The sequence below is a fragment of the Colletotrichum acutatum genome (genome assembly GCF_030867785.1).
Source record: "Colletotrichum acutatum strain CBS 112980 chromosome Unknown BDZ83scaffold_1, whole genome shotgun sequence".
Classification (NCBI taxonomy): domain Eukaryota; kingdom Fungi; phylum Ascomycota; class Sordariomycetes; order Glomerellales; family Glomerellaceae; genus Colletotrichum; species Colletotrichum acutatum.
The window spans coordinates 329,869-344,637 of NW_026848995.1; the positions used below are offsets into that span (position 1 = coordinate 329,869).

Sequence of the window (14,769 nt, forward strand, 5' to 3'; positions counted from 1 at the left end):
TCGATTGGGCACAGATGGGAGCGGCGGGGCACGAACCTCATCCGCTAGCAAGTCGCCGCCAAAGGGGACTGTTCGAAAGTGCGCCGTCTTTGCGCCATCCCATTCCTGCAGAGAACCTTCACGCTCCCCGACGCCTGGAAAAGCAATGTCCAACATTGCCGTCGACCAGTCGCCATGGACAAACAGGAGGGAAGAGATTTTCTGACTTCGCTTCTCAACAAGAACCTGCGCGTCCTGGCCACCGATGGCCGCATGTTCCTTGGCCAATTCAAGTGCACCGATCCAGTAGGTTACCACCCCTCCAACCCTAACCCCCTCCCCTCCCGGGCTCCCCTCGTCAAGATCGTTTCGCTAATCGATGTCAACCTCGATTTTATAGGATCGCAATGTAGTGCTAGCTCACACCTACGAATATCGACAGCCATCAGCGCAGCAACGGGCCGAAGCCGCCAAGAAGGCTACAGAAGGAACTGCCTCGGTCACGATGGACATGACGTCCCGGTACTTGGGCTTGGTCGTAGTGCCCGGGCAGTACATTGTGAAGATTGAAGTAGAAGAATTCGCAAGTCAGATCGGGGGCCGGAATCCATACGCCGACGTTGTCGTGTAGGTCTCGAAGCTGGTTGACTATTTGCGCGACTCGATCGGGTGGTGAACGAAGTGTGAAGCGCTCAAGATTACTGGCCTGGAGACATGCAGACTTCATTGAGTCTTAAGCATCACGCGGAATAGATGGCTGCAGTGTGTGAAATGGGTATGAAATACTGGACATTAAGAGCTGAAAATAAGGCACTATTTTAAACCATAAAATTCCATCCTATTTCACCGTAGCAAGTCGACCTCGACTAGATTACCGAGGCACCGATTCCTAAACACCTGCATCAAACGCTTTCCTTGGCTTTTGCCAAAACCCGAACATTACTGCCATTACGAGCTATGTGCTCAATGCCGTCCAATGCCAACAGCAAGAAGGGTTGACTCGAGTTCAGAGACATCTGGTCATCGTCTTATGCGACAACACTTTCGTGCTGGCGGCCTCTCGTCTCACCGCCGAGACCGTCATCGGTACCAACAGCAGAGTGGTGGATATCATCCTCCTCTTCGTCCTCATCGCTATACTCGGTTTCCTTGTTATGGGCCCGGGTCCACGACGAATCGTCGTTCAATGGAACATCTTGCCCCGAAAGGTCGTGACCTCCCTCAGCACGTGCCCTGATGTTATTTCTGCGGCGAGTTGACAGGGTGCGTGCACGAGTTGACAGCTTGGAAGACACAGCAGCTTGGGACGTGACCCAGTTGGTCAAAGCATCCTCGCAATCCTGGATGATGGCCTTGCTAGCTTCATATCCGTCATAAGCTGCACGCGTCTCTCCGGGAGTGACGGGGGTGTCGTCAATCAGCTCGAGCAGGTGCTTTCCGTAGCCGGCGACAATGGCAACCTTTTCGCAGTGCTCTCTCAGAGCATCGAATTGGTAGGTATAGGCAGCTTTGATCTTCTCGCGCGTAATGTTGGACAGCTGAGCCTCTGCGACCAACGATTCAGCCTCGGCACGCACCAGCTCCTGTTCAAGAACGACAATCTTGGGGGAGTTGGGCTCCTTGTACTTGAGCTGGGCGATCTGGTCGGTGATCTTTTGCTTGCCTAGAGTTGATGTTAGTTAGGCAAAAATACCCCATGTGTCTAGTATAGGATTAAGCTTACGGTCTCGGCTAGGTTGGACGGAAGCTTCAATGTTACGAATGCTCTTGATCGTAACACGGTATTGATCATAACGGTCGACGTATTGGTCCTCGAGTTCGCCGATTTCGTAGAGCAGAACTCCAAGCTTGTCGGTTACATCAGATACATCCTCGTCGCAAGCCTCGCCCCAAATGGAAAGTTGTTGCTAGAGAATTGAAGTCAGCAGATGTATGACGGGACGATAGTATCTTCGGACGACTTACAGCAACCTCCATACGTTCTCTCGCTACCTGCTCGAGACTGCGCATGACATTCTTCTCCATCTTGACCAGCTGGGAAAGCTTCTTTGCGAGGTCTGGGCCGAAGGCACCGGCTGACTTGTGGCGGAGGGCATGGCCTAAAATGGCTTATTAGTCCATTGCGCTTCCCCGATAGCAAAGATGCGGAATGGCACGGTGCAACGGTGGCAAGCGATGAGAAAAGACTACTTACCAAATCCTCCCTTGAACAGGCGACCAGACTTGGTGGAAGAAGGCGGCGGAGGCGGGTTCTACGAACACGGTAAGCATCGTACCATACATCGAAGATTGTCATAAAGTTAGGCGCATACTTGGATCTGAGAGGCGGTGGGCGCCCTCGACTGGCGCATGGAGTATGTGCGATGCATGATGTCGGGAGTGACGTTAACCGACTGTAATGGCGGTAGTAAGACGGCGTCGGCGGTATGAAGTCGTTGTAGACAATGGATCTGTGTATCTAGGAGAATGAAGCTTCAATGCAGTGATGCGCTGCGAAGCAGGGTATCGCGGGGTGTGACAAGGGGTATGAGTGGGAAGAGATCAAATGGAGGTCGGGTCAAAGGGGGCCTGGGGATGAAGCGAGGCCGGGTGTTTATATGTAGGCGCCGGAAAGGGTCCAGTGGTGTGGTCTTCTGCGTAAGGTAAGGGGAGGTTAGGTTGTTGCGGAGGTGACGGGACGGACAAGACAAGGTGCGCGTACTTCGTACCTACGCAGTAAAAGGTAGGCCGTCAGTGGGAGATGTGACGGTCTGGCGGGAGTGTGTGTGTGCCGTCCCCCCTTGAATGCTCCTCCCCCTCGGTGCCTCTTTCGCGCTGACGACGTCATCTGTGTCTTTAGCTCGACTTTTTGGCGTTGTTCGCAGCGTCACCCAGCTAACCTGGTGCCTGCAGGCCTGCGCTGGTACACAAAAAGGCCCCACATCAAAGGTATCGACGGCGTGCATTTCAGCCGAAATCAGCTTGTCATCGTCTTCAAAAGCTACAACCCCCAAATCTCTATCCAAAGTCACTCCTCCTTGCGGTCTAGCCCGGCCTACATTAGCTGAAAAGTGCAGGCGAAGACCTGCTAAGTGACCTGACACCGAGCAATCCATGCGTGCGGCCTGCCGTGGTTGGAGCGAGAAAGACAAGCATAGGCAAACACATCCCCCATTCGAATTTCAAGAAACACAGCCATAATGATCGCCATCCGGGATGGCGCCGTCTCTACGAACCCTTCGCCCAATGTGGGTTCATGAAACGGACGGCCGGGCTCTAGGGGACCGACTTGGGAAGTTGGGATGAGGAAGACAGCAAGCTTTCGACGCAAGCTGCAAGAAAGGACCCATCAACCCATGCCTATCTGTTTCCATTACCAGGCCATCTGCAGGTCCCGACGGGGGTTGGACTATTGAACTGAGCAGCACGCAGGTGGGCTGGGATGGATCATGGGTTGGTCCATCTTAGCTTTTTTAACCTTCCGACTGCCATCTGGGCATTCGTGCGGTTAAGGTAGAGGGGCCAACAATTCTCAATTCTCACCACTGCCCAAAGTCTTGCTCCAATGCCCAAGTAAATAAGTACGTTCATTTCCATCTATTCTCGAGGCCGTCGGGCTTAAGAACATAAACGGCATCATGAGCAAAGACATTCCTCAAGATAGGACCAAATCGCCCTCAAAACTCTCCGTCTTGCCAGTGGACACATCAAATCAAATTGTCGTCCAAGGTTTATGATGCTAGCGCCGCAATGCCGTCCGCTTCGGCACGGCCTGCTCCAGGTATTTGGAGGCTAGGCCGACTGTGCTTGGCCGTGTAATGTGCGATGATTTCATCGATTCCTCTTTGACTGCGCGAACCATTCCTTAGCGCCGCCTTCTCCCGTTGGTCCGTTTTGCCAATCTCCAAACACACCTCATCTGCTTTAGCAGCTTCATTGCCGGATTAATCCAGTCCGGTTGCCAGGGGTTTTTACACTAGCTACGGATAGTCTGGTCTTGTTCATGATTGCCGGTAGCATGACTCAGCACCAGTCGTCTCCCATACCTTGCCGTGCTTGCTGAATACTATCTTATCTAAGCTAGCAAGCACAGGAGCTCATTTATAGCAGCAGTCTTCGCAGTTCACTACCGACGAGATATCGATACTGCATTTACCAAAAACATGTTCAACGGCTGTGTAGGTTCTTGCATTACCATGAAAACGATAACCTCTTTGGATTCAGTCATACACCCAACACCCAGCACCTGATTCATCAACGAAGTATAATGATGTGATCAACTTGTCACAATCAGCTATCGCAAGCTTCAATGACGCAGAGTTGCACATCGGTATGTAGAGAGAAAGGAACGAATTCAAGAATTGGCTGTTTCTTTACCCAAGGCACTCAGTGATTCCGCCCTTCGCATGTCAAGCTCTTCAATCCTCCTATGAGGAAGTCAAGAAGAATTGAAATATTTGAATACAAATTGTGCAGCACGCTTGAGTGTAGATATGGAATCAAGGGTTGTGCTAAGAGAGGATATCAATTTTGTCTGTCAATCGCGTGCTCGCCAGGGTTAACACCTTTGAATGTTGGACTCGGCATCGCAAGGCTGGGGCTATTTGTGCTATTACGGTCTAACAACTGCAATTTCCTCTCTCGCTATGTTTGCACTAGTTGTGTTGAGTTGATTGACTCGACTTGCGCGACAACTACAGGAATTAGTCTCTGGGCGTCTACATACCTTATGTATGAAAAGAGTTGGTAGAGTGCATTGCCTGCGGTACTTCGTAGAGACGATGCTGTTGTAGAAGACTACCTTACCACCTTACTATCTGCACGGTCATAGCGTATCGCCTCTCTTTGCAACTCAACACAGGCGGAAATTGACACGCAAGCGTAAAAGTCCTGTGCACGGTTCTCTTCTGCGTCGAACCCGAAACTCAATAAGTTGACTCGAAGAGTCAAGATATAACAGTTGTAACAAATAATTAGAATCCGCGATCAGTATCCTGGGTGCCTGGTAGAAAGGGTGAAGGGTGATTAAGCAAGTTGTCGAGATACTCAAGTAACTTTGACGCTTGAAGACACTGGTCTCTTAGTTATCTGGCTTGGTAAGTACCTGCCTGAGACGTGGTCACAAACATAGCATGTTCTACTGCAACACGTTGAAATAGAAACTGAAACTTAGCGAATGTCTAGAATCGATTGCAAAAAAGAAAGGTTCTCATTTGGCATCTGGAACCTGGTTGTCAAAGTCTCTCAAGATTGTAGCAACAGTCCGCAACGCACGGAAAATGAAGGAGCCAGACAATATCTGAGCCGGGATTGCGAAGAGCTCGAAGCACAACCCCTGCTCCCCGCCCCAGTTTCGGCCTAGTGCCTTGCAATCTCTCCCTCCAACTCTTTCCTTTCATGAACGCGCTTAGCCTCGCAGTTCACCAACGCGTCTCACAATATCTCATCTTCTCTCATCATCAACCTCATCTCACAAAGTCCACTTTCGTGATCCTCGTGGACCGCCACTCCCTTTTTTCATCGCCATCATCCCTCAACTTTTCTAATTTGACTTGACTTCATCAGCGGCTCATTATTGTGGCGGCCTAGCATGGTACTCCCATAGTCAATGTTTACAGGCTTTGCTTACGCTGACAACGGGGAAAGAGGGCATGGTGAGCGACCGTGTCTTTGTCTGTGTTCGCGCACGCAAGTGAGGAGGACGTAGCAGAGGCCATCAGAGACGGGGAAAGAAGGCGCCGCCACCGTCGCTTTCTTTGCGCCCCTGCCTTAATTCACTTGAGGTGTCCTTCGACATGTCCCCCTTCCGCGCTGGGTCCGACCGGGACCATCCTTCGCGAAAAGGTCCCTACATCGACTACGCCAGATTTCTCCCACTCAACACCGATCCCGCCTCCACCCACTACATGAACCGCACTCAGGCTGAGCCACCGTTTCGCGATCAAGAAGAGTCCAGGAAAAAGATCGATATCATCGATCTAACCCTCAACTCCAGTCCCGTATCACGATCCTCCATTCATCACCAATTGGATGCCGATCGCGCGCCACCCCTCAGAACAAAGGTTGAGAGTCAGGGCCCTCCGGGTTTTTCTCTGGGCCTTGCGCATAGCCTTTCGGACCCGAGCGGCGGCTCAACCGCCGCTTCCAGCAATGCCGCCTCAGTCCTGGATCCTTCGCCACCGCCAGTATCCGTTCAACCTTCGGTCTCATCAATCGACCTGGAGGACGGCCTAAACGGCGAGATGCCTCGACCGCCGCGACTTGAGGCGTCGTTGAAAACGCCTCAACAGGTAACGCCGCCGTCATCGACGCGACCCTCAAGCCATCAGTCTCCCAAGCAAGCCGCCATTTCCAAGAAGCAGACCCCGAAAAAGGACATTTCTGATGTCCGGCAAATCATTACCTCGCTGCGGGGTTACTCAGCCGATATCAGCAATGTGCATTCGCAACTGTGTCTCTATGCTCTCAGGTCTACCAAACCTGTCGAGACGCGCGCCAAGACCGGCACAGATTACTTTGCTGATGTTAAATTGGCCCCGGCTGATGCTGAGAAAACGGGCACCACCATGACAATCCGGGCCAAAGTGAGTCAAATCGTTGTTTTCGGGCATCCCGAAGACTTTGCAATGTTTTCAGTGACTAACCTCTCTAAAGCAACATTTCCGTGGCAGAAAGGTGGACACTCTCAGAGCTACGCACTACCTCCCAGTGTGTGTCAAGTCCGACAAGCCTGCCGTGCCCAGGTATCGTTTCCATCATACGGAAATCATCAAGAATGTTTTGTCCCCCAACTCAATGCTCAAGTTCGTGCCCGTCATTCGAGACCTCGACCCTGACGAGGAGCGAGATTATAATCTCTGGCTTGGTGAGCTGGAGAGAATGGACAAAAGCTGTGGATTCGAGACTCTCGGCAGTCGTGACCAACGGGTTGCCCGGACTATCAAAAAGGAAAGAACCGCGACGCTATCACTATTCTTGGACTCCTGGCTCAGAAAGATCGCGATCGACAACTGTAATCGAACTACCTTGATTCGCCACATGGCAAGTTCAAATTCCGATGATGCTATCACGCCACAGCAGAAGACGAGTCTGGTCAACCTACACAGCGACGACAATATGGCCGCGACTACGCCAAGGGCTTTGAAAGCTGCGAGAGTGTTCACGGAGGCGTTTGACCAAGTCTTTTACCATGACGCTCCTAAAGGAAAGGAAATCCTCCTCCGTGACGTTCTGAAGCTTGATAAGTCTGTCGATGAGATTGTCGAATCGAAGAAGACGGCGAAGGGTGGACAAGACGACAGCGAAAAAGTAGACTCTTTGGAGCAATGGATCGAAACTCACACGGTTATGGGCTGTCTCATATGCTACAGCAATTCGTGCGAGCATGGAGATTACAGCATTGAGAACCACAAGCGCAATTTCTCTATGGATTGCATTGGCATGTACGGGCGCATGTTCTCAGCAAATCGCACGGTATCCTCTAGTGATCCAGTAGAGCCGCTGGAGCCTCCCCCGCCGTGTGAAAGACAGTGCTTCCAGATCTATGGTACCGGCAGCGCCGATTCGCAGGGGAAGCCGTGGACCAAAGACGAGACTCTCTTACTACGCAGCTTGTTCACGATCTTGGATCATAACAAGGTCCGAGTCAAGGCTCAATGCGCTACGGCCGAGATTCTCAACAGAGACTGTCGGGACGTACATCGCCATCTGCAATCTCTGGACATCAGGCTTCCGCCCATTCAAACGATCGATCAGCCGAGGGTGAAAAACTTTCCTTGGTACGATCGCAAGAGAAAGATGCTCTTGGGCGACTGGCAGGCAGAGACCAACTCTCATGATACCAAGGTCCGCCCATCCAACGACCCATGCCATCACGAAGGCCCTTGCTCAAAAGAAAACGACTGCCCATGTGCGCTGAATGACATTTTGTGCGAGCGCTTCTGTCGTTGCACGGAGGAGTGTTGCGCTTGGAAATTTACAGGTTGCGGCTGCCATGGCAGCGGCAAAACGTGTTTGCAGAAACAGAAGGAGGGCCGTCCTTGTATTTGCGTACAATTGAATCGCGAGTGCGATCCTGACCTTTGCGGAAGTTGCGGTGCTGTTGAGCGAGCCGATCCTGAAAACCGACACGACGACGCGCTCTTCCAGACCGGTTGCCAGAATACCGCCATCCAACGAGGTGTCAGCAAAGCAGTCGTCCTTGGCAAGAGTCAATTGGAAGGCTGTGGGTACGGTCTCTTCACTGCAGAAGACATCGCACAGGACGAATTCGTGATTGAGTATACGGGCGAGCTCATCGTGGCAGACGAAGGAGTCAGAAGAGAGGCACGCCGCGGCGAGGCTTTCTCCGTAGAGAAGAGCACATCGTATGTGTTCAGTCTCTTAGATTACGAAGGCATTTGGGTCGACGCTGCTATCTACGGCAATCTCAGTCGTTATATCAACCATGCTGTGGAAAATGCCAATGTTCAGCCCGGCATCCTCTACGTAAATGGCGAATACCGTATCCGGTTTTCGGCAACTCGCAACATCAAGGCTGGCGAGGAGCTTTTCTTCAACTACGGCGAAAACTTCCCTAATCTTACTAAGAAGATGATCAAGGAGAAGGCCGACATTGAAGGAGACGCAGAGTCTGGAGCAGAAGAAGGAATAATACCGGTCAAACGTGGCCGAGGCGGACGCCGAAAGGCAGTCAATGGCACGCAGAAATCAGCTGCCCAGAAACTAGCCACGGCGAAAATTGCGAAAAGCGTTCGCACAGGAGCTCGGAAAGAGGCGCCGCAGGTGACGATAGACGATTACGAAGCTTTGGCCGACGTCGACGCGGCACCAAATGCAAGCCGGAAGCGAAAGCGCGTCGCGAAGAGCGATGACGAGGATGAGGACTTTCATCCGTCCTTGGAGTCAGAAGAGAACGCTGAAGGGCGAGCCAAGGGGAAGCGGCCAGCCGTATCTCGTCGCCGAAGTGGGATACAACGCGTCAGATCAATGGGTTCTATTATGCCCTCAGACTCGGAGGCAGATGGTTCACAGCGAACAACCCCTCGTAAGCGCGGACGGGCACGTCCTAATAGTTCTCACGGTGTCGGCAATTCTCAAACAACTGCAAAGACTTCGGGAAAGCTCGAGAAGCCAGCGGTCGATACGCCGCCTCCGAAGAAGAGGCGCGGACGCCCGCCGAAGAACCCACGTCCGCCGAGCCCAGCCGTGGAAAAGCCACAAGAGGTGGAGCATGTTGAAAATGAGATTCGCGCCAGTCCGCTTCTAACCCGGAACCCTGAAGCAGAGGGTGGCACGATCTCGGTTGACTTGAGCCAGCCTTCGAGGTCTGCACGGGGCCGCAAGTTCACAACGTCTACTCTCAGTCAATCTGTTGAGGATCCTATGGACGTGGACGAAGCTGAGGCAGAGATCGACGCGACTCCTTCGCGGTCTAGAGGTCGACGGAGGGTTGAGGGGAATTCGATCACAGCTCGCGGAGCATCTCGGGGTGGCCACACATCTGTGTCAAGAGCGCATCGCTTACTTACCGAATCGGATGCTGTCGTGGACTCGGACGAGGAGCCCCTCACTCTCACTCCATCATCTCGAAGGAAGCGGATGCAAAAAAGGGTCCTTGGACCTCTGGAGGTGAACGACAGCGAGTCCAGCTTTAAGATGCCTGGCGTTGGTTCAGACTCCGATGATGATGATGACGACGATGACGACATTGTTGGTCTCAAACGCACTTCTAGGCAAAGGAAACTTCCAGCTCGATTCCGTTCATCCGACGAGGAGTCTTGACAATCAAAGGAAGCATGACCCATCGATTGGGGTGACTGCAGTGCGGACGGACATCAACTGAGCGCTACTCTGCGGTTGCAAAGCATGCTATGATGGATGAGTTGGGATGGAGAGGTAATTGAGGTCGCATTCTGTATTCAGAGAAGGCATGTAGTTGAAGGGCTCCTCAAGTCATATGGAGCATGGTTTTGGGTGACGGTGGCATCTTCCCGGGTCTACATCATTTTTCTCAGGCGTATTCAGGAGTACAAAGCATACATATCTCATGCTGCGGACGGGATGTTTAATAACGTCTTACCAGGGCAGATGCATTATCCACCGAATATACGTACTTGCATAGATATGGGGTCTCCCAATATGCCTTTTTTCAATGTGCCTGAATCGCGAACACATGACATGGACGCCAGCTCGACCTGATACCTACTTACATATAAGAGGCTCACTTATCCAGAGTTTTGGCTGATGATTGCTTCGTGGCTGTCAGACTTTACGTTCGGTTCTAAACCATTCGGCGTATTGTCAAAACACCCGCCATCAGAAGCTCGTCTGCCGCTCCTCATCGCCCCCTTTTCAAGCCAAGTGAGAAGCGATTGCCTACCAAGCCAGTGACCTTTTCTCGTGCTACACAGTATATGCTGCTCTATTTTACCAGACGAAAGAAGATACATTCACGGACCTGCGGGAGACGGCATCACTCCAATGCCGTGGTGCCGGTCTTGGATGGAAGATGAAAGCTCCGAAGAGCGACACGCGACGACCAGATTCTGACTGTTATGCTGGTGAGGATGCCGTAGGTATTGCCGCTGCCGCCACAGACGGTCTCCTGTGCCTCAATTGGTCACAGTTGGACACCTGCATTTTCCCTTGGAATCCATTTGTGAATACGATTCATTATATGCTCCGGCCAATCCTCCACGAGCCAGGTGTCCGAAGTCCACGATTGTCTCAGCTTCGCGAGATGACAGTGAACATGGCCATTTCCCTCCCGATGTCTTCCCTCGGGGCGAACTTGTGCCGAGTCATAGATCCACCGGCGAAGCAAATCGGTCACAGAGCAAATCACATCGAGCATTTCTTCCCGTGAGGACAATTACTTGTATCAAGTAGGCATTGACTTCACAGTCACCCTGCTGTCATCAAGAACCGCTGATGACTTGAAATTACCGAACTCTGAGCAAAAAGCATCCAACCCCAACTCATTCTGAGCCAGTTGAGAAAATCCACGGGAATGCTCAACCTGTGTTACTAGCTGGGCCGAAACAGATCTCGACTCTGACGCATGACACTGGAGCTGAATAGACGTCAAATGAGGCAAGAAGTGCCCCCCCCCCCCTTTTGGCGCGGAATGTTGATAGAGTATAATGGGCGGGACGAGCCGCAAAGAATAAAGTTCATAGCATCATGAAACGAAGAGACCGTCCAACGATTAGATGAGTCCATCAAGCTCCATGGCAGATATGCATCCAACCTTAGGTTCCCAAGGGTCCAACACCATCCAGGTCTCATCCCCCTCGCCCCCGAAATCTTCGCTCAGGTCTTATTTCGACTACACAACTCTCTGATTCTCTCGACCCGGGGAGCCTCGTGGGCAACGACGCCAGCCAACCTGTGCTGGCGCATGTGGCTCATTGGTTGCGCGCGTAGCTTTCTCAGGGTCATCCGCGCCTCTAGTATCTTAGTAGGTAAGCGTTTCATCAGCTTCGGCTGGTAAGTTCGATTCCTGCACAGGGCTAAGGGGCGGATGGTTTTTTTTTTGGTATTCTCCTTCTCTTCCTATCATCTTGTTGTAATTGTGCTGAAATAGAGAGATGCTTTGAGAAACTCGTCTGGTTTGCCTTTTGCTTATAGCAATATATGTCCGTTAGGGATATTTTTGATACACTATCACTATCTAGGAATCTCTTGTCGCTGTTAAATTGCAAAAGAGAATTATCCCCAGTTGGGCCTGCGAGCTTCAAGTCTCATAACTTCAACTTTGATGCGAGACATTTTGTTGAGCAAACCCATCGTGGACTCGAGTACCCACCCAGAAAACCCTGGTATGGTGGCGCTGGTGAGGGCTATCACACAACGTGCATCGCCGTCGTTCACATCCTATACTCGATTGCGCAGCGAGAAAAACTTGATTTCTGATCAATCCGACCTACACTAGTGCATGCTCGTCCAGATATCAGTCTCGCATGGGTTTGCAAATGATGTTGATCCACAATTATGTAGCTAAACTTAGAAGTTCCGGGAACTAGATGAAGCAATTGCTTGGCACGCTATCCCCTCCAACGACACTCTTGTTAACGTATTCGTGGCTGAATTTATTCATATTTTAATAGCAAGCTTTTTACTTTCATAGACCATCAATGAAGTTGTCCTTGCAAACTCCCAGGTAAAACTGGAGTCATTCATCAAACCAATTCGCAACTCAAAAGTCCTGCGGACGCCTTCCAACACCATGTACGCCTACACTTCAAGTATATACAACCCACAGCTCTGTATCATACACTCACTCGCTCAAAACGCTCGCTATGCGCTTGGCTGACTACCTCTTGAAAAAGTTCTTCTCGACCGTACGCAGCACCACATAGGAGACTGCCGCAAAAGAGAAGGCTAGTTCGAAGCCAATGTCGCCGCCAAAACTTCCGCCGGCAAGCTTACCAATGGGACCGGTGAACCAGCTTTGTGACATGCCGAGCACGGCACCCATGACGCCCATCAAAAAAGCCACAATGGCCGCGAATCCAGGGGGCAGGCGCAAAGGCGTATCCCAGTCGCTGATGTCGTACCCTCTGATGCCGCGACGAAAAACGACGTGATCAGTGAGACTGACGCCTTCGTAGATGGCGAGCCAGTAAGCGATGATGAGCATGAAGTTCTCGAGCCAGGATTCGAAGTGGTCGTAGCCCGGAATACTGATGGCGATGTAAATGCCGGTGCCGACAAAGACCCAAATGAATCGGGGGATACGCTCGGTCTTTCTGGACAGGACCTGGAGAGAGAGTGAGACCGAGTAGATGTTGGGGCAGTTGTTGGCGATGATAGAAAGGGCGAGGATGACGAGGCAGAATTGGCCGAAGCCACCCAGCTTGGTGACCAGAACGGCTGCCAAAAGACCTCCGATGCCAGAGTTGGCGTAGGCGTCGGAGAACGTAGGGTCAGTGACGCTGGCAGTCATGACGGCGGCTCCCAGCAACTCGGTGAAGCACAGAGTGAAGAAGAGGCCGCAGAAGGTGACGAGGAAGACCTTCATCCGGGAGGTGGAGGCTGGGTAGTAGCACGTGTAATCGGCCGCGTAGGATGTCCAGCCTGTCGCAAAGCCGTAGACGCTGGCAGAGAAGGAGAGGACAGAGCCCGCCTCTGACGGGCCAGTACTCATGGGCAGCATGCTGTTGAACTTGCCCGAGTGCGCAAAGACGCCAAGAACGATGAGGAAGATAATGGCGCAGGGGATCCAAGAGAATCGCTCGTAGGTGTGGACAATTCGGTAGCCGAAGGTACAGATCATCAGAGTCGAGATGGCAATCACGAGGATACCAGCCCACCCAGGCATGTTATTGTTAACCGCATGGAAGAGTTGAGCACCGACGATGGTGTTGACTGCCGACCAACCTAGACAGGCAAGGATATTGAAGATCGCAACTAGTTCAACCAGTCAGTAAGGCCACGGCGAGTTGGCAGATAGTCACATACTCAGCTTGACAGCGTAGAAGCCAAACCAGTAACGGGACAGGACCATTTGTCGCAAACCGAATGTGGGGCCGAACGTCGAGAAGAAGCAGACTGGCAAGACTCCCAGAAAATTGATAAAGATGATGGTCAAAGCCGTATCAACAAAACCGAGGCTGAAGACTGGAATAGCCAAAACACCAATGGCAAAGGATGAGACTACCATGTTGGCAGAGCACCACTGTAGAAGGGTCAGGATGGTTTCCTGGTGGAATGAGCGCAGCCATCAAGCTGGACTTACCAACGTTCCGACGTTGGCGACGGCATCGTTGATTCGTTCGTCTTCGGGGACCCTTTCGATACCTCTCTGCTCGACACCAAGCTTGCCCGCCAGCCTTTGCAGTCTCGCGTAGGTGCTGGTTCCGGTTGCGAAATCAGCCTGGTGAACGGCGTGGTCGTCCCCCAAGAATCCTCGCTCGACATCGGTTGCCGACTTCTTTTCCCCGCCAGTCGACGAAATGTCGCTCTTGGTCTCGAATATAGCCATCTTTAGACTGTGGTGATTCCCGTGAGGTTGGTGATGAGATTGGATCTAATTCACCGACAGCTCATTGCTTTCCCCGAAGATGGACTGAGAGTGTGGACGACGGGGGAGATTCGTGGGCGGGAAACCGGCAGAGACGAGCAGATGCTCAAAGCACTGGTGAATTATGAGGGGATGAGACTGAGAGATCCACGAAGCAGCCAGGACATGTAGTGGCGAGCCGAGTAGTAATATTCATTGCGGAAAGTGGAGGAACCCTTATCAGGGCGCGACAGACGGCGGACCGCGGAATACCCAGATTTCTGGAGTCTAGATACAGCCTCAGTCGTGGGCTTTTGCAGAGCACACACCAAGTCCTGACGCGAAACTGGTGTAGGTGGGGGACATGGAGCGATCAAGATAAGAACCGCGGCATTGAAGAGTCTTTGATGGCCCACCGACGCGTCCTTGATGGCGGGACTGGTGTGGTTCGGAAGGTGGCCGGCACTTGACAGCCGTTTGGGATAGGTTCGGCAAGGGGAACTGGAGCTCTCGAAGTAAGCTAGAAGAAGAACTGGGAGGCAAAGTTCGGGTGTTCCGGGCTGATCTGCCCAATGGCGAATTTCGAATGGGCAATGATTCTGGATACTTGTTGGTCACTATGGAGGCAGTCAGGCGATAGTTGCGGAGGCCGTAGCCCGTAGGTCAGGGCTTGACGTGCTGCAAGGCAACTTTGGTTTTTGACTTTTTATTTTCGTTTTTGCTGATTCTTTCGCTGAGGGCGTCACCCCACGATTCGAAAAAGGAGGCATGTTTCCTTGAGTGGACGCATTGCAGAGTACCATCCG

General features: G+C 52.1%; 4 protein-coding genes across 4 annotated transcripts; 2 read left to right on the forward strand and 2 right to left on the reverse strand.

The window, feature by feature from the left end:
* Positions 1–39: 39 nt before the first annotated feature.
* On the forward strand, positions 40–786 carry BDZ83DRAFT_596485 (LSM domain-containing protein). The gene is made up of 2 exons (XM_060506860.1): positions 40–285; positions 380–786. Exons 1-2 carry the CDS (start codon positions 175–177, stop codon positions 608–610), a joined length of 342 nt encoding a protein of 113 aa, XP_060371802.1. The 5' UTR covers positions 40–174; the 3' UTR covers positions 611–786.
* BDZ83DRAFT_596490 (sphingolipid long chain base-responsive protein LSP1) lies at positions 787–2,706 on the reverse strand. Its single transcript, XM_060506861.1, has 5 exons — positions 2,292–2,706; positions 2,174–2,231; positions 1,945–2,078; positions 1,703–1,886; positions 787–1,642 (listed from the first exon to the last, which is right to left on the reverse strand). Exons 1-5 carry the CDS (start codon positions 2,346–2,348, stop codon positions 1,008–1,010), a joined length of 1,068 nt encoding a protein of 355 aa, XP_060371803.1. The 5' UTR covers positions 2,349–2,706; the 3' UTR covers positions 787–1,007.
* Positions 2,707–5,753: 3,047 nt separating this feature from the next.
* On the forward strand, positions 5,754–9,741 carry BDZ83DRAFT_645728 (SET domain-containing protein; the record flags this gene model as incomplete). Its single annotated transcript, XM_060509877.1, has 2 exons — positions 5,754–6,542; positions 6,613–9,741. 2 exons carry the CDS (start codon positions 5,754–5,756, stop codon positions 9,739–9,741), a joined length of 3,918 nt encoding a protein of 1,305 aa, XP_060371804.1.
* Positions 9,742–12,274: 2,533 nt separating this feature from the next.
* On the reverse strand, positions 12,275–13,945 carry BDZ83DRAFT_564062 (NCS1 nucleoside transporter; the record flags this gene model as incomplete). The annotated part of the gene is made up of 3 exons (XM_060503605.1): positions 12,275–13,371; positions 13,423–13,639; positions 13,700–13,945. The coding sequence occupies 3 exons, from the start codon at positions 13,943–13,945 to the stop codon at positions 12,275–12,277; spliced, it is 1,560 nt and encodes a 519-aa protein (XP_060371805.1).
* Between the last annotated feature and the right edge of the window lie 824 nt (positions 13,946–14,769).